At 52.3% G+C, this 24,713-nt stretch overlaps 4 protein-coding genes across 4 annotated transcripts; 2 read left to right on the forward strand and 2 right to left on the reverse strand.

Annotated features, from left to right (window-relative positions):
• Positions 1-8,118: 8,118 nt before the first annotated feature.
• On the reverse strand, positions 8,119-8,589 carry HRG_06720 (polyprotein; the record flags this gene model as incomplete). The annotated part of the gene is made up of 1 exon (XM_044865191.1): positions 8,119-8,589. The coding sequence occupies one exon, from the start codon at positions 8,587-8,589 to the stop codon at positions 8,119-8,121; it is 471 nt and encodes a 156-aa protein (XP_044720131.1).
• A 7,483-nt stretch (positions 8,590-16,072) lies between these two features.
• On the forward strand, positions 16,073-16,414 carry HRG_06721 (Extracellular membrane protein, CFEM domain protein; the record flags this gene model as incomplete). The annotated part of the gene is made up of 1 exon (XM_044865192.1): positions 16,073-16,414. One exon carries the CDS (start codon positions 16,073-16,075, stop codon positions 16,412-16,414), a length of 342 nt encoding a protein of 113 aa, XP_044720132.1.
• A 488-nt stretch (positions 16,415-16,902) lies between these two features.
• On the forward strand, positions 16,903-17,731 carry HRG_06722 (Ribonuclease H-like protein; the record flags this gene model as incomplete). Its single annotated transcript, XM_044865193.1, has 2 exons — positions 16,903-17,243; positions 17,329-17,731. The coding sequence occupies 2 exons, from the start codon at positions 16,903-16,905 to the stop codon at positions 17,729-17,731; spliced, it is 744 nt and encodes a 247-aa protein (XP_044720133.1).
• Positions 17,732-18,007: 276 nt separating this feature from the next.
• On the reverse strand, positions 18,008-23,707 carry HRG_06723 (endonuclease-reverse transcriptase domain-containing protein; the record flags this gene model as incomplete). The annotated part of the gene is made up of 12 exons (XM_044865194.1): positions 18,008-18,306; positions 18,375-18,418; positions 18,677-18,709; positions 18,808-19,087; positions 19,157-19,221; positions 19,474-19,659; positions 19,705-20,134; positions 20,347-20,385; positions 20,569-22,559; positions 22,625-22,745; positions 23,006-23,104; positions 23,158-23,707. The coding sequence occupies 12 exons, from the start codon at positions 23,705-23,707 to the stop codon at positions 18,008-18,010; spliced, it is 4,137 nt and encodes a 1,378-aa protein (XP_044720134.1).
• Between the last annotated feature and the right edge of the window lie 1,006 nt (positions 23,708-24,713).

Below are 24,713 nucleotides of genomic sequence, written 5' to 3' on the forward strand. Positions count from 1 at the left end.
TCTTTAGTTTTAAGCGGTAGGTAGTCGTCTAGGTTCGTGGTATCCTCATCGAAAAGCTCGGTGCATATGCGAAGCCGATCCGGTGGGATCTCCTCGGCATAATTCTGTTCACCAGCAGAATCAAGCTGATGATATAAGACCGTAGGTTGCCCGCTTCGAACGTGTGGACGATTTGGCTGATGTCGAATAGTATGACTGTTCCACATATGAACGAATTGGACTAGCTCTTGACGGATAGTATCCATATAGATATAGAGAATTGCCACTCGATCCGCCCTTGAGCTACTGTCAAATAAGCCATGTTCGGTGAGCCATTGAAAGTATTGCTAATGGAGAGTTAGTATAACTAGGGTAGATGATGGATAAAATTATACTTACTCGCCAGAACCCAGCACGATTACTGCCTAACCGATGCCACCAGCTCTCAATCCGGGTGTTATGAATGCTTCGGCCAAAGTACCAGCAGTCTCCAAATGCAATTGGGACGAGATCAGAGCCCTGTTCCTTCGTTCGCATGCCGGATAGGTAATAATGTATCCCGCATAAGAGGGATGTCTCATTACCATGGTCCGATCGCAAGATACGAGGCATAGCGTGCCGCTGGTTTAGTACGTGGAGGTACTGTTTTGCAACGTTCCAGCTCGTACTGGACGAAAACCCACAGTAAAACCACGTAATATACCGTGAGTACGCGTCAATACCAGCATAGATCTCAAAACCCCAATTCTTAAGTTTGTCGTAGCCATCAATAGACCAGACCCAGTCTGGGCCATGGATAGAGAAGTCACGTCGTGTGTAACGTGTTCGTCCCCATCGTTCCCTAACGTTCTCAGGCGTGAAGTCTCGATACTCTGCGTATAGGGCATCACGACTAATAATATGATGTTGCTGGCGCATATACGTATAGAGATAGTTCCGGCCATGTCCTTGTAGCGTTGTAGAGATCTGTGCCTGGCTGTTAAAAAAGGACCGGGCGCGTTCCCTTGCGACTTGGAGCGCTTCAGGGGATTGGCGGCGGTAGAGCCCCTCTTCAAGCCGAATTCTTTCAAGACGGAACTTTGAGATCGTAAACCCCTCGTCTCTAAGTCGTTTAAGCATGAAATCATCCTTAAGACATTCATCAAAGAATAGCGACCTAATTCGGTCCCGTAAGGTATCTGAAGTGATCGTACGTGCTTGACGAAGAAGTCCCCAGTCTTTGATCGATCGATAGAGACTGGCGCGGCTTACTTGAAGCTGATGATGCTCGAGAAGATGCGTACGGATTGTATTAATAGAGGATCCATCTCGATGCAAGCCGGTGATTTCCTCCTGAACTGTGGAAAGATCAATTTGTGGTCGAGGCATATTTGTTTAACTGAGTAAAGCGCTATTCGGGCTCAATGATATCGTAGAAGGAGAAAAGCACTGAAAATGTGTACCAATGCGCAGAGCGAACGCTTACTTTCATTTCTTTCAATGCCCTATGCTAATAGAAGAGTATCGGTATATACAAGTTACCCAGTTGCACTTAGACCCGATCGGGTAATCTAACCCCGGGGTGCCCACAGCCCAAAATGCGTTTTGAGACAGTCTGGCCTACAGTCGCCCGTAGTGGGGCTTGGGGTGTAATGCATCAGTGTATCGAACCGTCAATAGCCAGAGCGTCTAGGCCCTATAGGGACCTCCCTCCGGGCGAAATAAATCCTACTACTAAGTGGGTGCTGATCACCATCGCGGACAGATCACCAAAACGGACACTTTTCTGTGGTATCTACCTTCTACCCCCTACGTAAGGACCGACCATTGCCCTCTTGGTCAACTATATATAATGGTTCGAGCCGTCCGTCGAGCCGGTATTTACGTGCGACTTTTGCGGCTTCTCCAAACCATTTCTTATACATATTTCTCATCTGCGCGTCGGCGCGTTCGACCATTTTCCTAGCCTTCTCCAGAGCATCATCGTCCTTCTGCCTAACAATCTTGCGAGTGTGGTCGACTGTGAGTACTCCGCCAGCTTTTAGTTGCTGGTTCTTTTGGTCCTGAGTAAGGGCTCCGCGGACAAACTGGTCTAGAGTCCTCTTAAGCTCCGGATTAAAGTCCTCCTCTTTAGCGGTTTGTAGGAAGGCTGAAGTAATGAGCTCGTCTCCGTTTGGTAACGACCATTTGATCCTTTCCAACGCCGATCTGAAACCCTGTTTCGTCCATATTCCATATATCGTCTGCGACAATACCGTGCTCTGCCACTATCACCTTATACTTCAAGAACCAAGAATTTATAGCCTCCGGATCCTCAGAGGCTTGCCGATTAGCGTCTAATACATGAGATGGCACGATGTCGTATTTGTGCCGTTTGATGAACCTATCCACCCACTTCTTGCCGACGGTCGGAGGATCGGCCTGCTCCGCGCGCGAGGCCTAGCTCGGAGAATGTAGTTGGCAGTATCTCGAATAAACGCTTTTCGGGTAGGTAAGTTGATACGATCAAGGCGATCGATATACCGACAGAGTGCCGTTTCTTCTGGCTTTGAGAGCTTCGTATTTATTGCAGGATTACCGGCGCGAGGGAAGATGCCGTCAATGCGGCGGAGGAGTCGCGCGCGAGGAACTGCAAAATTGTCGCGCGACAGTTGTAGGCTTCGCACCCGGGTGCGCATCTAGGTCCCCAAAGCCTCCTCTACACGTAATTCGACAGTAGAATCGCGAGATTTGGCCATTTTTGCCGTATATACGCGCCTTGGCAAGGAGGTGTTACAGAAAAGTGTCCGTTTTGGTGATCTGTCCGCGATGGTGATCAGCACCCACTTTTTTTTTGGGGGTAGTTATCCATCCACCACTTTCTACTATCCATCCACCAAATTTGCGTAGGGGAAGTACCGAGTACCTACCCAAGGGTTACCAAATTGAGCCCTCTAAGTCCGGCACAACAGCCTGCTGTGCCGGATTGGCAATTGCTTATAAGCGCCGCAGGCCGAAGCAGAGAAAATGCCCTCTAAATTTACTGAGCAGCTCGGGGTTTTGCCCCGAGCGAACGTGGAGTGATGCCTTGTAGGTATAGAGTACTTAGAGTAGATCGCGCGGATATAGCCAATTAGAGCGGCCAGGACTCTCATCCCCCCCACCTTGGTGGATGGATAGTAGAAAGTGGTGGATGGATAACTGCCCCCTTTTTTTTTTTGGTTGTATTACGCCCGGAGGTTTCCCCATAGAGCCACTACGCTAAGCTACGTACCTACTATACATGGTTTCTCCTCACCTAAAGCCCAACGCTTCTTTCCATCTGTTTCCAGCCTCGTTCGCTGTGACATGACAGGCCTGCTTGAAGGTCAGTTTCTCCAAGTGTTCAGCGTCCTACCTTCAACGACTGAAGCGCGGTCTGCCAAGTTGAAGGCTGTTGTGTTAGTATGGTTGTTCTTGATCAGTACATGGCCCGTTAACGGTCCATACTGAAGCGTTTTGTCGCCAATGCGAACTGTATCGTCGCACGCACAGCCCCAATATCAGGTTGCCACTTGTCGTCGTCTGACTCTGCCTTGCCTCCTAGGAAGAAAGACAAGTCTCCCACCTTTCCGCGCGCATATCGCAGCATGGTCTCTCGTTGTACCGTCCATCTTCTGCATCGAAAGAGGAAATGCTCCACTGTTTCTGCAGACTGCCCACAAGTGCACTCATCCGATTCCACCGCCCCGATTTTGCAGAGGTAGCTATTCAGCCGCGATTTGCCAGTTCGAAGTTGTATCAACACTTCGGATTCCTTTCTTGTTAGCTCGTCGTACAACTTGCGGGTGTGCTTGCCCGGCAATGCCTTATCGATGCGCTTTGAGTGCTTTCCAACCCTTCCGGGATCTGACGAACGCGAGCGTTTTCGTTGAGCAGCAGTCGTAACGTCGTTGATCTTGCTTGAAACGTTGCTGGTTCGGCGATGCACTCGTCTCGCGTCGCTCTTTTCGCTTGCATTTTGGCCGGTGGCCCAAGGGTGAACTCCTCATTCTTTGCAGGCACCCAACGAAGTCTGACTCTGCAGCCTCTTTTCGCCAGATACTCAACAGATCCGTATATCGCCCGTATCGTGCACTGACCAGACTGTTGCCGTGGCCGCCCGATGACTTGCAGGACAGCTCAGTACTACCAAGCAGCCAGAAGCTAGGATGCTGTCAATCGCCCAAGACGAGGACTTGCTGCACTGTTGTGAAGCCAGAATCGGCCGCAGGTACGGTAACGGGAATCCAGGCACCCATGATGAGCGGAAGGGTCTAGGAGCGACACCCCGCGTTTTCTGTACCCAGCCTTCTCCCCGAACTTCTCTTTGCGACAGCTGGTAATTTTGTCCTACAGTACCAATCATCCGCCAACCACTCACTTGAGTTCACCATTATTCCGCCATAGGATAGAGCCGCTACTAGATGTCCAAAGGCACATGTTCAAAGGCTCATACCGGCGGCACAATCACAACCGCGGCCAGCCAAGTCCCTGCGAGCAGAGTCCCCCTGCCTGGCCGACCCCTGCCAGAAGTATCGCTTCCCAGAAAATGAGGCAATGACAACGACAATAACGACGACTTCGAAAGCGGTGTCGATACTCAGGCTGACAACCCGAGGGCACGACCCCATCTAAGCTTGAAAGCTCTCACAGGACGACAGCCTCGCACAAACCAGCAAGCGTCAGGCAGTTGTATTCACCGGCGAACGACGATGACACCTCGCGCGAGCCCAGCTGCGTTTCCACTACAAGCGGAGACATGGGAGGCGTTACAATGACTGCCTGGCGGGGCTATAGAGCTTTCCAACCGATCAGCGGGAGCAATATTTGCCTTTACAAGTTCCATTATACGTGCTATCTCGCACTGAATGATCGCCTCTTCATTACGCCTGTTGGCCCTAACGGGGCAAGTATCTCTCGATACTGGCATGGGTGCAGAGGAGCACGCAGGCCATTGGACCATAGACCGGCCGCCACGTCTGGGAAACGACTTCATCCACTGATCCATCATCAGTCAGATTGATACCGCTTCACAAAGCCGCAGACGCTTCTGATTGGAGCACATTGTCACCTCATCGTACATCTCTCGACCCGGAGGCTTGCTAGGCGGAGCCTACGGCGGTATGGCGGCGAGCCAGTCGTGGACAGCAGTCAGTGCGGCGGGTGGAGGGCTGCCAGCTCAAAGGTCTGCTCGGCGATGAATTGCGACGTGACGGCGCGGTCTAGAGCTAGCCTCTAGATGGTAGCCAGATACGCCGGACGGAGAATGGCTTGGGCTTCTGGATTTGCGTCTCGTATCACACCGTTTCCGGGGCTGCCCACAGCGACTCGCATACCCGCAGGAGAACGAAAATAGGCGGAGGTGCCCCCTAACCACATACATGGCGAAGTTCCATTGCGCCGACATCACAGGAACGACATCCGTGTAGGAGAAGATCACGAGATGTCCTTACGCGAGGGTTTGCCTATAAAGACCATACATTCCGACTCCATGTGTCTTCGTCTCCTCATCCTACCTCTACACTATCCTCGTCACGTATTTCCATCCTTCTCCACACTCTCCCCGTCCACAGCGCCATGGCAAGTAAAGAAGCAAATAGCGACAAACTCACCGGCTGGTCAGCCTAGGGCGGAGAGGGTCAATCCGGGCCGAAATATATTCGCGAATACAATGTCGACGACTCCAGTTGTGATCCCGTTTTCGAAGGTCACATCGAATTGGAAGAACTTACCTATGTGAACGAGGCACTTAAATCCTGCCACATGCCAGCAGACAGTGGAATCGATCATGTCGGCTGTAATGAAACTGCCGCTGCGAGCACTACTTGTACATGTGGCAGCCTCTTTGCTGTGACGGACCGCAAGATCAGAGACCTTTGCTACAACGAGCACTGCGAAATTCGAAATCAGCTGGCCGACATCAGCTCTCGTCTCGGCGCCTTAGAAGCTCAACTTGCCAATACCAAACCCGTCTGTCAGGAGTGCCACAGCACCAAGGATCAGGGTGGTTTTCCATACATGGAAAGGCCTGCAATCGATAATCGGTATCGGCCCCACATTTATTGCAAGTATTGCAATACACCTTTCCATACTTGGTCCGTGCACGACGACAAAATGTCACTGAAGACACCTTCGACAAGATGGACAAATTCACACCATATGGTGAATTAAAAATACGAAGTAATTGATTGAGCTCAATGATAATGTCCAAAAGAGAGGGTAGGCAAATCTTACGTGTTTTGTTCCAAGACGAGGAGGAAATCAGACGGGGAATTTGCACGAATTCTCACGCCACGGTCACGCCACCGCCCCTTCCCTCTTCAAGACATTGTTCTTCACCCAATGCTTCAACCAATTCTCCTTTTCAATTTGGTCCGCATCCAATTGTGCCCTTTCCCAGGAGATCGTACGACGAGCCCCTGAAAACACCCGTTCCGGCTCGTCGCTCATCGCTGGCATTGATAGGATGTCTATTGCCATTCGTGATAACTTCGGCCGTCGGTTCCTATGTCGCTCTTGAAGCCACCATGATAAAGCAGTTGTTGGCGCAATCTCATATGGATCACCTGAGATGTAATCTTCATACTCGTCTTGACTTGTAGGTCGAGCACAATTCTGCAGATTTCTTGAAATACGATCAAATGCATCAAGGCCATTGTCTTCTTCTTCGTCCAGTACATGATACGAAATTGTACCGTCGTTTGTATTTCGGTAAGAGTAGCAAAGGTCTTTGACCCGTTTGAAAGCAGTTTTATGCCACTTCTTCTAATTTGAGTGGATGTACGTCGTGCGATAGCTTGGATGAAGGACCAAAGAAGCGGCGTAATAGGGCGAATTCTCTTTATTGATAATTTCTTGGTCAAGGTAGCCTTTGAAGACACGGCCCAGATCCCACGCTTGCCCGTAGAGTTGATCAAATCCTTCGATGATGGACGGTTGAAGAGGAGATAAATTCTCTGCGACGTTGATGACATACTTTCTTGCCCTCAGGGTGTTTTCGAAAGCTGGCTGTGACAGAAGTACTGTAGGGATCATTCTGGGGACAATAAAGATAATATATGAGGCGGTTCCTGCCTTTGAACTCCGCTTCCCCTAACCCTTTTACTACCGGTACATTACTGCCAGATGAGCATGTTTTCATGATCCAAAAGCAGGTTTTCTCTTGTCTTGGGAGATATAGACGCGAATGAATCCGAAGCAATGGATTCAGAATCGAAGAAACATAACTAACACAGGCTCAGAATCCATTGTCGCCAGGTGATAATGGTATGCTGTGGGTTGGTGGTGAGGCTGATTTTGTGGATGTGCGGATTTGTAGCGGGGTTCCAGGCCCACAGCCCTGTAGGTAGCCCCTGTAGGAACCCTTGTTAGTGGCGTGGTTCAGCCAATAGTATGGAAATACATGGATCCATATCCATACCTATTCCATGCCATTCATGGAAAGTGTGGGTAGGCACCTGCGGCAGCTGCTGCAATGAGACGGTACTAGGGTTAACCTGTGATGTTGTATTCGTCTTGTTCTCTATCTAAGGAGGCAGAGGCCAGCGTGGAGAAAGGGGGCACGCTGCCTCAGCCGCACACGTGACCGTACGGGTCACGTGCCAACCATGGTTGGTCACACCACTAGATAGATACATTCCTACACAGGCAACTTCTTTTTGCTGTGAGAAGCACAGCAACACCTTGAACAGGTCTAAAGGATAGTAGCGTTAAGGCCGTGAAGGAATGTGCCGTGAGGGCGTGTGTCATTATTGCCAAAAGTGGGTCCGACGTCTTGTTCTTAGCTGTAGATATCGGGGAAGAAGTGAAGGGTCTTCCTGATAGGAGCAATCATTTGATCATAGGGATAAGGAGCGGTTAGGAACGTTGTACGTATCCTTCGACTCGAATTGTCAGACTATTGGTATCGATGAAGCGTTCCAGGGCTCGGTTTGGTGATGCTTTCGTCATTGCATCTGCTGGGTTGTCTGCGCCGTTGATCCAACGAATATCTGTTATCTCTCTCTTCTCGTATGACTGGCGAAGGGCCATGATATCAATCATCAATCGTTTTTCCTTCGTCGTACCGAGCTTGACTAGGCATTCGTAGAGAGTACGAATCCGTACAGACGATGAGAGGGATAGGAGGAAGGTTGAGTCGTTCCGTAATTATCTTCATAGTCATCGCAAGGAGATGCCTATGTCGAATCCGTTGGCCATACCGTAGATCTCTGATGCTAGGACGCTACGGGTAACACGTTTGCACTTTGTTGAACTCCAGTGTACGATGTTACCACTAATCTCGAACTGTTTTTCTTTGTGGTTTGTCTCGTTAACGAGGGTAATGACGAATCCTAGTTGGGAGGATAAGTCCTTGTTGTTTGCGAAAGAACCATCGGTGAAAACCATCAGCTTTGCAGTAGCTAGATCAATTGGTTTGTACGTGAGGCCACGTAGTTGGTGATCCATTTGCCATTGCAGTCGCTTGTTCAAAATTGCGTAATCTTTATCCTCAGGGGTCTGTACTTGGGCGGCGACTGAAACATCGAAAGAAGCTTCCGGTTGAGCAATTGAAGCAATGTATGAGGCTCGCGCTCGTTCCTCAACGTAGCGCTGGTGACGATCAATTGCTTTAGGGTCAATGGTGGTCATTTTGCTGCTTGTCCCTTCTGTTGAAGTAAAAGGGATCCTTTCTTAAGGGGGTTATTATTCAGCAACGTCAGTCTTGCACCATTAAAGTCAACCGTTGTTCCGTATGTGATGTCAGTCTTGGGCTTGGAACGAAATTCTGCCTTTTGTAGCTCTTCTTCTTCACGGGTAGAAAAGTTGTTCGTTCCAAGGATGAGGGTGTCATCAGTTTGCATTCCAACAATACCGAGCGTGTCAGGGCCAGTATTCGAAATCAGTAGGCAGGAGTCATAGGTGGAGGTAGACATATCCAGCTTTTCGAGGTGATGCTGCTGATATGTGCGGAACCAATGGACTCCGGCTTCTGCGATACCGTACAGGGCTTAATAACACGAATAATTGTTCCGTTAGGGTATTTGCCTTGTAGTTCCGTGGGCAAATACGTAAGAATGGTCCGGAAAGCTTGGTCTGGGATTGCGGGTATGCCTGAGTGATATCACGGAGGAGAGGGTTATGCCGTAGTTTTGAAGAAGTCCGGGGCAATAGCGAGGATGAGTCTCTGGCTAACGCGTTGAATTGTCGGAGATTGCGTCAGGAGGGTGGTCTTCTCAAAGTCGTTATGTCCTTGAATAACAAGTCGAGACTTTTCGTAGGGCTTAGTGTTGATTCCTTTGACTTCACGAACCATTCGAGAGCGAAAGATTCTATAGTTTCCATGACTCATTTGATCGTATCGTTCAAATTGGAATACACCGCGCCAACGAGGTCAGTAATCTCTTTGTTATCGGATTCTTCGAAGGGTCACCAGGAGAGTGATTATGCCATCAGACCGTAGCTTGAGGAAAGAGCTTGTGCATCTTCCTCCTTTGGGTCAAGAAGCTCTGGTCTACGGCAGGGCCATCATGATCAAATCCTTTGGCTTGTTCTTTGATCCTGGTGGGCGTCCTCTCTGCGGGGGGGGGTTCGGGTCGGGCAGGCAGGTCCGTTAGGGTCTTAACGGGGTCTTGAGCCGGTTGTTCATTAAGATCTGAACGAATGCCTGAGGGTCTGTGTCGTGTGTAGGGTCGGAAAGAGTGGTATCATCACGCAGATACGGTTGTACAAGGGTCGATCGAAAGACTTGGGGCCGTTGACTGTGTCAATGGTGATGTTATGGGTATCAATCGATGCAATCTTGAAGGGTCCTTGCCAACCGTCTTTCTCTCCAAACGCGAACTTCACTTTGCAGCGGGAGGATAGCACTTCTGTCGTGCTCGGGCCGTTGCGTGCATGGAGGGCATCCTTAACTCGTCTTTCTGCCGAGAGTTGGCGGAGCATTTTCATCGCTTTCTGCATAGCTTCCGATCTTTTGAGGGTAGAAGCGGAAGGGGCGAGTCTGTAGATACGCGGTATGCGCCGAAAACAAGCAACGTAGGCACAAGACCGTCAGGTCCTGCCGTATCATTGATTGCTTTAACAGCCATTTGAAGGACTGTTTCGGCGGAAGTGGTGTGGCCAATCTCAGCATGGAGGATGTTAAAGGCGCGTCGGAGGGTGCGTGATAGCGTTCAATCTTTCCAATGGACCAATGCGTCTCAACAGGTACTTGAGAGCATTTGATTCCCATAATCTTTGCTTCGTTCCGGAATTCGAGAGAAGCAAAGTTAGTTCCTGCATCATGACGGAGGTATCAGGAGGTCCAAGATACGTGTCGATCCAGAGGGTCCGGAGGGTCTCCCATGTATCTTTAGCTGACATTGACGGTAAAAATCTGGCTCCTTGGAAAGCAGTAGCTGAGTCCACAACGTGTAGAACAGGGCGTTGTGGTGTTCCTAGGTGCATCACATCAACGATGATTTCGTAGTTGAATTCTTGATCATCGTTAAGGGTGAACTTGAAGCGGCGTGGGGCTTGTGAGTGCATTTGACAGTGGTGACAGAACTTAGAGATAGTCTCTAATGTGTCTATCGAGACGTCACTGTGCCCGGCTTGCTTCAAGAGGTGATGGAGCCTAGGGACTGCTGGGTGTCCAAAGCGTCGGTGAAGTGTACGAATCTCTGTTTCCGTAAGAAACGAGATAGACTCTTCATCTTTCGTAAGGAAGAACCAGGGATGTCCCCATTTGCGGATGACTGGGATGCTGGTAGGGCGATTAGTACAATGATTACTACAATTGATGGTATCTGTGATGTTATTGAAATAGATACCAAGTCGATCCATATCAGCAAGGCAGAGCAAAAAGGGAGTTGGGGTTTGAAGGATGTGGAACGTGATCCTTCCGAGGGGTGTTTTTAGGCAACTGTGCCAAGGAGTTAATCGTGTCGCCGTTGCCAAATTTGATGGAGGCCTGGCCGGATGTAGAGCTGTCGAGAGCTACAGAAGGATCTTCTCGTTGTAGGGCGATGTACTGAGAATATCCTGCTGTGGAGAATGTTGCTGCACCTGTGTCGATCATGATACCTTGGAATCTATCCCTTGAATAGCGATCTTCAATAATAAATTGCGAGGCTGGAACAACGGTTTGATCCGTCTGATAGACGTCTTCTCCTGTGATCAAATGATTGAATGCCTGTTGACAGAGCATTTGGCTTGCTTGCCATTGTTCCGGGTGATCGTTGGTGCTATTGTCATGTTCTTCCATGTATCTTCAGTGTCATCAAAGCTGCTCATCTCATGACCTTCGTAGTCTAGAATATAGCCTCCGATGTCCGTGAGTTGTACACCTATGAAGTGGCATTGAGTGATATGTTGGTCCTTGGCCTTTGTCGTTCATCCGTAGAGTGTTTAGTTGACCAACAGCCTTCTTGTCCACAAACAAAACACTTCTTTGTCCAGTTGCGGTTATTGTAGCTAGGATTGTAGTTACTACGGCTTTGAGGCCGGTAGTTTCCACGGTTGTAGCTTTGTCCGTATCCGCGGCTGGGTCGTTGACCTGAATATCCGTATCTGCCTCGAGAGCGGTTGTTATTGTATCGACGGTCGAGGTAGTACTGATGGCGTGGATCGTTATGATCGAATGATCCAGCAAAGTCAAGGGAAATTGAGAAGTTGTTATGAGGGCAAGATGGGTTTCAACGGATGCACGAAGATCTGCAAGAAGGTGCTCGACGTTATCGGCGGGTTTGAAAAGAGCGTATTGGAGTTCGGGTACTCCACGGCATGCTTTCATAAGCGTTGTACGCAGTAGAAGGTCTCCTGCGTACTCCTGCCAAGGGCTCGTTGGCAGAGCTGAAGCTTATCAAAGAGGATTTGAAGCACTTCGTGGGGTCTTCGAAGCATCTTGGGCACGGATGGAGTTAAAGGTTATTGTTGTCCAGTCAGTATGGTAGTGGACATGGTTGACTTCCGTGTCAAAGTGTTGTTTGAAGATATCATACGCTTGTCGGAACGTCGTAGCCCATGTGATCTTATCAAGATAGAATCTTTGGGCTCTTCCATCAAGGATCCGGGGAAAGAGTGCGTGAAATTGTGACGGTTTCACTTGGATATGAGAGCAGTTGCTTAAGAAGAGGCGGAGCTTATCATCAAGGAGATCGTACGGCTCTCCTGTGTAGTTCCGATCTTTGTTCCAGGTCTTCATAAACTTCTGCTGGATGTCGCTATCGACGATAGCGTTCGGGATGTTATCCGGGGGGAGTTTCATGTATTCTCCAAAGGTTGCAGGGCCGGATAAGTGTTCGGGGATGGGGTTGGTGACGGGTTGGACGAGATCGGGGTTCTGGAAGCGGTAGGAAGTCGGATGAATAGTAAGAGAGGTCGGAGCAGGTTTATCTTGGATAGTCGGAGCAGGAGTAGGTGCGTTAGGAGGGCTCGTTAGGGTCTTAATAGGTTGTGGTTCGTTAAGACCTTGATGAGGTGCTGCTAAGGGCGTAACTGATGGTGAAGGAGGTTGAGACGGATGGGGATTAGTGGAAGCATTTGATCCTAGTAATGCTGTCTGCCTCCTGAAGGCAGCAGTCCTCTCATCAAACACCATCTCCGTAAACTCCTGCTCTGGCCAGGTTTGTGGGTTCTCGATAGTTTGTAATATGAGAAATTGTGTTGCAATTTCCCCTTTGTGAACCTGTGTAGATACCTCTTTTCCTTAGTAGTTTCCTGAGGGCTCTCTTGTATTCATTCGGGGCGCGGTCCCATGTGTCTTCGGTCCATTCTTCAAAATGCTGTTGGAAGTAACCAAGGAGGTCGTATCCTTGATCACTGCCAGATTGAACGATGAATATGAACTTTGCCACATATGTCGTTACTGCGATCTTGTCCTTTTCGTCGTGTGTGATATCGTTGTCCCAAAGGTCGATATTAATTTGTCGGAATGCGGATGCTTGGATGTCTAGTGCCTGCATCTGGTCGCATATTTCTTCGAGCTGGGCTTCTGGGGACATAGCTCGGGCGGTCGGGGCTATCGTGATCAAATGAATGAGACGATGTGGGGTTCGTATTGGTCTCTTCGTATACGAGTTGTCGCTAATAGGAGGTCGAGCGTCGCGTACTAAGTAGGTCGTTCGCGGCCAGACTGAACTGACGGGGATCTTGCTACTTAACGTCAAGGGTCGAACGTTCTTACTAGTTGTTTGCGATGTGGTCGCCTGTCGATTCCGGTGCTCACGGCTAGGCAAACTAGCGGGCGATCGTAATCAACAGTTGGAAGGACTCTCGCGCGGCTGGGCAAACCAGCGGGAGATTCCTTGTTCTTAGCACAAATAACCTTCTTCTGAGCGCTACTCAGGGCCACAGTAAAGTGACGCGGACTATAGCACCTTCGAAGGTTGAGAATTTGTCTCTTCTACTTAGCTGTCTGTGACGGGCGTGGGCCGGTCACTGATCAGTGTGGTAGGCACCTGCGGCAGCTGCTGCAATGAGACGGTACTAGGGTTAACCTGTGATGTTGTATTCGTCTTGTTCTCTATCTAAGGAGGCAGAGGCCAGCGTGGAGAAAGGGGCACGCTGCCTCAGCCGCACACGTGACCGTACGGGTCACGTGCCAACCATGGTTGGTCACACCACTAGATAGATACATTCCTACAGAAAGGGTATTTCCATATTTAGATATGGAAAACCACCCTGGTCGACGTATTGGAGATAACTCAGCTTGTTCTGCCGTACGCTTAGAGGCGCGTGAGGCTCGCCGATTCCTACAGTCGAGACAGTCAGCCGTAAGTCCTCTATATGATATGGAAGATTTTTTCTTCGATATGAATTGATCGGCCGGCTTGGCCTGCTTGCAGCTCCTGCAAGTTTTCGTTGAAGAGATAGAATCAGCCATGACTGTGTTGGATTGGAGGGACGGTTTGATGAGGAAGACAGGAGAAGGCTCGCCGGTCGGGGCTCGCGCAAATAGCCTTGAGGAACGAAAGTTGGCGAAGGAGCGAGAAATGGGAGAAGAAAAAACAGAGGTGTGGACAGAAGAGGCCGAATTGATGGCTGCAAATGTCATGTTCACTTTTCTCACTTGCATTGACGAAGACGGGAAGGGCACCAATGCAGGTGTGCGTTGTCCATGTCTCAGCTGGAGAGGTCAGCGGCCGGCAAAGGTGGATAATGCAACGGGATGAGCCGTAGGGATACTGTTCACCAATCTATATGTGAGGCAAACATGAACGTGAAAGCCGCAACATACCTAGCCATGCAACACAAGATGCCCTTATAGCAGCTCATAGTACCGAATACGCCGAGCCGAGCTAAAGCTACCGTCAGCGTGCTGCCCGTGCCATGCCGTAGGTCTCTAGCAGGCCTTCCGTTTCAAGGGCGATAGAATACTGGCCGTAGAAGTCACGGATGGCGGCTTGGGCGGCTCGGTCGGCGAAGAAGGGGCCAAGACGGCATCCAAGCTCGGCTTATTGTAGAAAGTCCAAGTGTCTGGCACGACGATGAAGACAAGATCGCGGTCCAGCTCTGGTGGGTGAACCATAACTCGATGATCGAGAAAGGCTACCACCTTGCCTGTACACACAAACAAGGTATGACTCTGAAACCGGGTCTGCCTCTTCTCAATCATCTTGGCGCAGAGGGACGTCCAGGGGTTAGCATGGATTGGGAACATGACAAACACCTGAAAAGGATGAAATCCTCCGAACGGGGTTTCTGCCGGGTTGCCGGGAACAATATAGGTGGACAACTGCACGAAGCCACAGCATTTAAGCTGGTCGTCTCCCAGGCCGGCCACGAGCTCGCGGCGAAGAAGAGAACAACCGGAGCCAATAATGGGCCCGGAAAAGCTAGCGACAGGCCAGTGATCGGAATGGTCCGGTATGAGTTGGTATTGGTATGGTAAATACCGCCAAGACCTGGTATGGTTTGACAAAAACTTGATACCATGGTATTACCGGTATACCGAATCATACCAGTAACGCTAAAAATAAGCTCAGGTAAGAGGCTCACTGCGGAGAATGACCAGGCAGAATCCGAGCGGCGATGATTCCAGTGTCATCTGTAGGGCTTATTGACCAGTTTTCTGCCAGTTTATCTACTCCATTCAATCATGAATACCATCATCCTCACAATATCGACCTGGCTACCTTGGTCAGGTCGATCCCGGCACCGAACGGATGCTTTTCGTCTTTGCTGCCGGGTAGCTATCCCAGGAAGGCCCGAAGGTAAGGCGAGTGTTAGTGCGTATTAGAAAGTACTTCTCATTGCACCCAGTTTTATGAGTTCTTCCATGTAGGACGGAGCATGACCTAACGTATCACTGGCCAGACTTGTCAATCGCGTCGTCGGAGGGACAGGAAAAGCTTAAATGATCCTTTCAGGGACAGGAAAGCTTAAATGATCCTTTCAATCGAATTACTTCCGTGATGTTGGAGCCCGAAAATTTTTACGTTAGGCTAGTTGGACGATGGACCAAGATCGAATGATCGAAAGCCACCATACCTTAATTGGTGTATGTCATGATCATGGAATCTCCAGCGCCAACCTCGCCATCTTCGTTTACGACAAGTTCAGCATCAATCCGCTCCAGATCTCCTGCATCGTGTCCCGCGCCACATTTTTCCGCTACGACGCCATCGTCTAATTCTGTCCGTTATCCTGAGCCTCCGGACGAATTCGTACAAGACCATGTCACGTACCTGCGTCGCGCGAAGACGACGAAGAAGGCAGCTCGTCTCGGCTCGTCGCATGTGTGGAAGTACGGTCTTCATTACATCCGAGACAGTGACAAGAAAGAGGTATACTACTGTCACGAATGTGCGATCGGAAAGTATAAGCAAGAGTTATTTGTGATCAATGGCACGTCGGGAGTGAGAAATCATCTCGAACAGAGGCACCAGATTGATCCACAAAGCGGCGTGAGGAAACGCGGTGCGACACGGGCGTCTGTATTGGAGCAACAGAAAAGCGCAGCTGCTAGTAGCAATTTTTCTGGAAAGATACCGTTGAGAGGTTCAAAGAGCTTTTGATTCGTTGGGTTGTGTACTGCCATATTGCTTTCTTCCAGTTGGAGAACCAGTACTTCCGAGAGCTACTCTTCTTTCTGAACCCTGCTCTACTTAATCACCTCCCAAAGGCTGCGAAAACAATTCGAGGTTGGGTTATGGATGCGTTCCTGTCGAAGAAGCAACAGCTGAAAGAGGACCTCCAGCGGTCGCGGAGTAGAATCTCCATCTCCTTCGACCTCTGGACCTCGCCAAACCCGTACGCAATCCTGGGTGTCGTCGCCATGTGGATTGACGCCACCGGCAAGCGACGAAGTACCGTCCTGGGCATGCGACGCGTTCATGGCGAGCACAGTGGCGAGAATCTTGGGTCGACCGTTCTCGAATTATTGACGGAATATGACATTGGCGGAGATCAGATTGGATACTTCATGCTGGACAATGCTTCATCCAATGATACCGCTGTTGAGTTTATACTCAGGAGCTCTGCCCATGGATGAAGCCGCAACAGCGTCGCCATCGCCGACTGCGCTGCTTGGGTCACATTGTCAACCTCTGCTGCCAGGCGTTTCTCATGGGTCGAAATTGTGAGAAGCATTTGGCGAAGCTTGAAAGCACCACCAGCGCGGAGATTACGTGAAGGTAGAGGAGCTGTGGAAGAAGTTTGGATGTTTAGGCCGGCTCCATAACCTTGTGCGGTACATCCGGCTTACTCCTCAAAGGCGGGAGGAGTTTGCAGCAATTATTATCGGCGGCCATCTCTCCGAATTCGATGGGCTCGAGCTTATCCAGAACAACTCCACACGCTGGAATTCGTGGTTTCATTCGATCACACGAGCGTTAAATGTTCGAGAACGTTTGGAAATCTTCTCAGCTCGTCATGTACCAGGAGAGGGTCTCAAGGGATTTCGAACTTCAAACTAGATGGACAGCACTGGTTCGAGCTTGAAAGATCGAGCTCGCACTAAAAGACTTCTTCGCGGCAACTATGCTTGCTGAAGGAAACAAGACATCCCTCGCTGACTGGTTTTCGACTTTGGACTGTCTTCTCCGCGAGATCAACGAGACGAAGGATCACTACCATGACATTCACGAGGAAGACGACGACGACAACTTCACGTGGAGGTATCTCCAAGGTTGTGCAGATGCTGCGTGGTCAAAGTGCGAGGAGTATTACAGCAACCGACAACGGAATTGGCAACATCGATTTCCTGAAGATACTGATCTTCCGCCAGCGTATTACGCAGCTCAAGTACTCAATCCGTATCGAAAGTGGGCATGGTTCAGGCAAGAATGGGTTCTTCAGGGCGACGAAGGAAGACAGAAGTGGTATGAAAGCGCACAGCTGGCGGTGAAGCAGCTCTGGGAGACAGAGTATAAGGAAAGTACCCTGTTGAGGCGCTACCACCTCCAGTCAGGAAGGACAAGGATCCAGACCCAGCATTCGATCGGCAGAGGAACATAAGCGCATTCGCATAGACGGCCCGGCTGCTGCCACCGATCTGTATGAGCAGTATATTTCGACCGACCGGCTGCATGACGAGGAGGCAGGTTGCGATGAGGCCATCGCCTATTGGCTATCCCGTTATGACTCGCAAAGAGACCTCGCCCGCTTCGCTCTGGATCTATTTGCGGTTTCCCCAATGTCAGATGAGTGCGAACGGCTGTTTAGTAGCGCAAAGCTTGGTATAGTTGATCGTCGAGGTAGGCTTAAGGCAGATATCATAGAGGCTTGTGAGTGTCTACGTGCCTGGTATGGGAAGCCTCGGGCTGAGGATAGCGAAGATAGCGGGGATAGCGAGAATGAAAGCGAATAAGCGATCAAGTTGACAACTAGTAGCCAATACATTTCCCTATTTTTGCAACCCGCCTCATTCTGAGCGGTCTTGGCGGTATTACTGGTATTACCGGTAAGCCATACCGGTAAGGATATCAGCAGGTGGTATGGTATGGTATAGAGGTCATACCATACCATACCGGACCATTCCGATCACTGCGACAGGCGACATTGTGGGAAAGGATCGATCCGCAGAGGTCGATCGTTGGCCAATCCTGTTGCGCATGTGAGGATTCGATCGTCAGCTCGGGGGCACTCATACAGACGCTTGGAAGCCAAGGTCGCGGATAATCAGCGCAGGAGCGCAGTAGTCGACGGCCCTCAACCGGTCCTCGCCAAGGGTCGGGTCGAGGTCCCATGCAAGGACGTAGGGATGAACGCGGCCATGCATCAGGAAGTATTGTTCCTGCCACTCGGACGCAACGATCGGCTTGTTGTAGAGGCTGATGTTGAGGCTGAAGAAGGCTTGGCTGAAGAAATCGTCGTCGGCGTCGGCGGTATGTATGTATGTATGTATGTGCATTTTCCGTCCAGCGGCCGTGAGGCCGCTCAGGTCTGGGTGGGGCACAGGACGTGCTGAGCTAGTAGGCTGTCTACAGTCTCCTCTCGCAAACGTAAACAACCACCATCCAGCATTTCATCGGCTCTGAGGCGCTCCGTGTTGAACCTGGTGCCCGTCAGCGGGTCGTGCAGGCGCGGCGGTGAGATTGCCATTCAGTTTTGGTCTCCGGGACCGTTGTCGGAGACTGCAGAGCGCAGCCTCAGTTGGCCCGGCCGGGCAAAGGTGTTGCAGCACCCTCTGCCTGGCCGAATCCGGGGGGGATTTGAACAAAGGAAAGAGGTGAGGGAAAGGTATGATGCAGCCGCCTAGTGGCGAGGGCAAGCCCATTCAAAGAAGGAGGACGCCTTCGCCAGCTTGACGAACCTGTCGAAGTCTCTGCCTTTGCGCGATTGACTGCTGCAGTAGGTGAGGGCGTCAGCCTCATCCGATGCCGCGGCTCGATCTTTCGGCAATAAAAGACATGGTTTGGCTCTTTTCGTCGGCCACATGAGCACGTCAGTCGCGCATCGTCGTGGTTGAACCTCTCGTGGTAGTCGGCAAAGTCCCCGTGACGGGTTCTGGCTGCAAGCAGGTGGTGGAGAAGCGGTCGGGGGAGTTTGAGCTCCAGGGGGCAGCCGGTCGTCGGCTTAAGGTGCAGTGGCTTGTACTGTTCGGGTGCGGAGGCTTCCCACCAGGCTTTAAATGCACTTTTAGGCTGCTGCCTAGCAGCCCTGCGCAGATATGCCAGTGTTGGGATAGCGCCTGCGGGCTCGGGTTGAGAGGTTCCTGCCTTTGCTAAGGCATCAGCCTGCTCGTTGCCGGGGATTTTGGTGTGGCCGGGGGTCCAGCGGACCTCCGTGACACCGTGTGCTGTGGCCAGAGCCTGGAATTCGAGGAAGACATCCTGGGAGGAGTCTGCCGGCATGCCTCTGAGGCATGTTGCCGCCGCGATGTTATCGAGACAAACGACTATTCTCTGCGGTCGTGGGAGGCTTAGGGCAGCGCGCAGGCCCTCGAGCGCGCCTTTCGCTTCCGCATCAAAAACCTCAGCCGGCCCAAGTCGGCCGCAGCCACTTAGCACGGTTTGCCCATCCATATGGATGGCATAGCCATAACCGACGGCTGCTTCCGAGGAGAGCGATCCGTCTGAGTAGACGACCAGAGTGTGCGGTGGTACTGACCGGAGCCAACTGCAGAATTCCGCTGCTGACTGGTCTTTCGTGGCGGTTTGCAGAGGCAGCGCTTGATCGTCGCCGAAGCGGCGAGGGAGGAGAATTGGACGCCTGCTGCAATGCAGCAGCTGGTCGCTGCGTCGAAGTCGGGTCCGGAAGCCTTCTCGTGGCATCTGGTACTTCAGTTTGATCGACCTGTGGATGGCAGGGGGCTTGGGCCGGGCTGTACGTTTCACGAGCGGATGGGCTTCATCGAGAGACTTGAGGCGGGCCGAGAAGCGCATTCGACGCGCCTCGAGCAGTTGAATGGCCGGTGGGATGCCGCTTTCTCGATGGAGGGCATTGATCGGTGTCGTCCTCCAAACCGGCAGGACGGCCCGGATGGATGTGTGAAGCGACTTGTTCATCTTTCGGATCAGTTGCTGTATCCCGGATGGTCCTTCCTTTGCTGGCTGGATCCATCGCGGGCTGGTTAATCCGGGGTACCATGCCTCGGCGCCGTGGAGCAGCACCGGTTCGATACATGCTCTTACGGCTCTGCGAACGGCACCAGGAAGAGGGCCATGTTTGGTGTTTGCCAGTCCTTTCAGATGGTATGCCACGACCTGAGCCTTGGCTGTCCACTTTTCCACGTGCGTCTTGAACGACAGGGTGCTGTCAAGCCAGATGCCTAGCCATCGCATTGCTTGGTCGGGGCGCTTCTCTGAGTCACCGTGAAATATAGGCGGGTTGACCTTAGGTTTGCTTCGACAGAAATGCATGACCTCAGTCTTCATAGGGTCGAAGTCTATGCCGTTGGCGGCGCCCCAGGCCACAAGTTCGTTTACATAGCGCGACGCCCTCTCGGCTGTCGTCTCCAGGAGTTACCTATGCATAGGATACCCGTGTCGTCTGCGTAGCCGAAGCGCCCCTTCGGCTTGCCTAGGCGGTAAATTGGCTCCGTGTACAACAGAAAAAAGATGGGCGAGACTGGCGATCCCTGCGGGAGGCCGCATTGGAGAGGCGAGCTGGGCGTCGTGACGTCCTGGTATCTGACGCGCGCCGAGCGGTCATGCGTGAAGGAACCAGCCCATCGCGCGAGATGTTCTGGCCACCCCTGCTCACGAAGACGAAGGATCAACCTGTTGCGGAGGACAGTGTCGAAGGCTCCCTGGATGTCCATAGTCACCAGCGTGGCGACTTGGCCGCGGGCAAACGCTTCCTCAATGTCATGCAACAGAGCGGCAACAAGGTCAACGGCAGATCTCTTCGGGAGAGCGCCAGTTTGTTGTGAATGGAGGACTCCGTAGTGAATGGATGCCCATGCCAGGCGGCGTGCGATGAGCCGCTCAAGACCTTTGCCTAGGCAAGACAGGAGGGAGATGGGTCGCCAGGCACGAGGGGTCGAGAGGTTCCGTCGTCTTGGTTTTGTTATCATGACTACTTCGGCCTCTCTGAATGGCTTCGGGTGATGGCCGATGGTAAGACAGCCTTCGTACAGCCGGTGGACGTGGCTTCCGATAACATGCCAAACTACCTTGAGCATTTGTACCGTGATGCTGTCGGGGCCGGGAGACGTGTTTCCGGTCCGTAGGGTTGCGTCGCGCACTTCATCAAATGACACATGTTGCGTGAAGGGAATGGTTTTCATTGTGTCGACTGGGATCCACGGATCTGGGATGTCATCGTCCGCCGTGCGCCGCTCGAGTGTCGCCCGCCGTAGGGCATTGGCTTTGTCTAGCTGCGTCTCGTAAACTATATCGCCTACTTGTAGGGGCGGAGGCTGGAAAGCACCCGGTGATCGCAGCCATCGGACTGCTTTGAATACGGAGGCGCTGTCAGTGAAGCTGTCGATCAGATTGCGCCAGTAAAGCCTTTTGGCTCGGCGCGCGACTTTCTGGAAATCTCTCTTGGCGGACTGGACTTCCTGATTGAAGCCGAGAGGATAGACTCTCCGAATCGCGCGGTATTCCGCCGCAGCGAGGGCACATTCTTCCGTCCACCAGGGCGCGCTGCGTGCCCCCTTACGGACGGGGCGACCGGCGGCTTTGGCTGCTAATTGGAGAAGGTCCGCGAGCGCCAACGCCAGGGAATCAAGCTCTTGGGGAGACGAGGCCGCGGCTGGGATCGCTATTGCTCCGGAATCCACCATTTCCGCGAAACGAGCGAGCTCGTCGTCAGAGGTGAGGCGGACCTTTCCCAGCGGCACCGAGGCCGGAGCCAAGTCAGCGAGTGTCACGCTGAGCGTGAAGTGGTCAGAGCTGGTGGCCAGGTGTTCCTCCACGACAGCTTCGGATAGTGGTATGTTGGAGAAGGCGAGGTCTATTGTATTGCCATGCGGGTTGGTTAGGACATCGGCAGGGTTGAGCAAGCTGAGGCCGTTCTCAGAGGCCCAATAGGCGATGTCGTCGCCTCGGCCATCGAGCCGGCCGGCTTGCCAGCTACTATGTTTGGCGTTGAAGTCGCCTGCTACTAGGCACCTTCCTGGTGTGGTCCACTGGAGGAGGATATCCAGTGCTTCATCGTAGTACGGTTGTCGATAGAAGTTTACCACTGTTATGTTGTTGATGGTGAGCCAGAGAATGTCGCGGGTCGCCACAGGCCTCCTCTGATCTGTCATCAAGCAGGGTCTGCGCCGGACATAGGTCATTACTCTAGGCCGCGTGCTGTTGTCGTCCCAGCTGTCGACTGGGGAGAAAGTATCGTAGGCTGGGTGGGTTTTGGTAAGACATCGGCCGTCCTTGGCTTCTGTCCACGGCTCCTGGAGGAGCACTATATCGTATCGTTCGGAGTCGGCGAGGGCAAGGGCGCAGTCATGTGCTGGCGAGATCTTGCCTACGTTAGCTTGGAAGACTCGCAGGGTCTTCTTGTCGCTTTGATTCACGCGGGGATATCTCGTCATGGAGATAGTGCAATGGGGCTGATGCGTCGCTTCTTTGAAGGGGAAGCTGGTCTGGGTTCGTTGCCCTCGCTCTGAGGCTGAGCTGTCGTGGTTACCATAATGAATGGCGGAGACATGGTCCTGGTCGAGCTTAAGACCGAGGTTTCGCTTCTGCCCCGTGACCTGTCGTCTGGGTGCTCGGCTTCCTGGTCGTCGGACTGAGCAGTTCTGGGAGCTATTGAATTGAGAGTCTCGGAGGAGTCTCGTTCTAGCTGTTCGGGTTGGTCTACACATTCGAACTGTTGCTTCCGCTGAGCAAATAGTTGGGCGCCCATCTGTCGGACAAGGGTTTTCTCCTCCTTCGTCAGGCGACGAATGACGCCATGTGATCGCTTGGGGCGTGCAGGGCATTTCGAGAAATCTGCGGAATGGGGTCCGAGGCAGTTTGCGCACTGCTCGAGGGCTACGCAGGTTTCACCGTCATGGCCCTTCCTTCCGCAGCGCTTGCAGGATGGTTGTCGGTCACAGCTGTGTCGAGCATGGAAATCCCAGCACTTGTTACACTGGCTGGGCATGCTGGATCTGTCGATGGAGGCTTTTTGTATCGGGCAAGTCGGCTGGAGCCAAAAAGCCTCCAAGGTCTCTGGGTGGGCTCGAGGAAGGACACAATAAGTGTCTTACTCGGAAGGTCGTTTGAATCGTGCAGACTGGGGCGAATACTGATGGGTGTGAGCCCGGTCTGGCAGGCGATTTCGTCTTTGACGGCCGCCTCGTAGTTGACTTCATTGCCCTGCAAGTCCGTAAGTCGTCGAGGGCAGTTGGGCACGACGTACTTGTACCATTTGTGAGTAATCTCCACCGAGGTCGCGTCAGGTCCTCGGACCATTCCGACTGTCGCTGGACGATGAGGTCCCTGATGGTAGCGTCCAGTGTTCGGATGGCCCATCCCGAGTTTACCTTGAAAGCTGCCGGGACCCGGTGCAAGTCGATGCCGACTTTGGCGGCGATGTGGGTCCGAATTGCGTAGCTGCTGTGGTCTCGCGCTGGTGCTTCGGCATCGAGCCGCACAAAGACACGGAGGTCTTCCTTTGGTGGGGCGGGGGATGGTCGTCCCTGGAGACGGGAGATTGGTTGCCGGGGTCGTTGTTGTTGCGGGGCCTCGGCGGCCGTGGGGGTGTGGCCCCCGAGAGGCTGGCTTGCAGGGTGACCGGCGGCGACGCTGCTATAGGTCGGCGCGGGCGCGGGATTGAGGTCGGAGAGCGCCTGCCTCCAAAAGTCGAGGAAGCTGCTGGAAAATTGTTCCGCAAAGCTGTGTTCAAGGCCGGACGTGAAATGTTTCGCAGTCTGTTCGAACGATTCACAAAAGGCTCGGAACACTGTCATTTTGGCGTTGTAGGCATTTGTTTGCTCAACGGCGAGTTTGTTGGCTGCTTCAACGATAGAGACCGGGTGGAGGTTGACAGACTCGGCGGAGCCGGCCGGTTCGGGGCGGATTCACGCTGCGCTCCTTCCGTAGCGGCGGCATTGGAGAGTCGGATAAGGGCGAGGACGGCGTCACCGCCGGTCGCCGGAACGCGGATGTGAGCCCAATGGGGCGGCTCGAAATGGGGGAGCTGTGTCGAAGCTGAGATGCACGGGCTAATCGAGCAAGATTAGGCGGGGTATGGACACCCAGATCAAAGGGGGTCTGAGCTGGCATGCGAGCTCGTGGCAGATGCCATGGCCGCTGCCTCAGCCAGCGCAAAGCGCGGCTGGAATGATCAACGTGCAGTTATTAGGCGAATTGGTGGGAAATTACGCTACTTTCTTAACAATTACATGCCAAGAAAGTAAGAAAACAGGGGAAGGTGGGATCTGTAAATAGTTTAGTTTAGTTTAGTGTATTTTCCGTCCAGCAACTTTTGGTCGCTCAGGTCCCCGAGACGGGGCACAGGACGTGCTGAGCTAGCAGGTGTCTACATGCTACATATCGTACACTTCACCCACTATCCAGCATTTCATCGGCTCAACGGCGCTCATGACAAACCTGTTGCCCGTCAGCGGGACGTCCAGGCACGAAGAGAAAGCTGTCCCGTGGTCAGATCAGCCAATTTGCTTCTGGGGCCTTGCAGCCCTTGATGACCTCGGCGATCGCATGGTCGTGAGACCTTGACGCCGCCCAGATCGGAGCAGGTAACAGAAAGAATTGAGAGGAAAGGTAGGGTGAGAGGAGAATGATGACCGTCTAGTGGCGTGGGCAGATCCTCCGAAGAAGGAGCTCGCTGTCGCCAGCCTGACGAATTTGTCAAAGTCCTTGCCGATTGCGCGGTTGATGGCTGCAGCCGGCCAAGGTGCAAGCCGCATACGATGCCGTGGCGCAACCTTTCTGCAGTAAAAGATGTGTGCTGGC

This window comes from Hirsutella rhossiliensis, assembly GCF_020360975.1.
Source record: "Hirsutella rhossiliensis strain HR02 chromosome Unknown scaffold00006, whole genome shotgun sequence".
NCBI lineage: Eukaryota > Fungi > Ascomycota > Sordariomycetes > Hypocreales > Ophiocordycipitaceae > Hirsutella > Hirsutella rhossiliensis.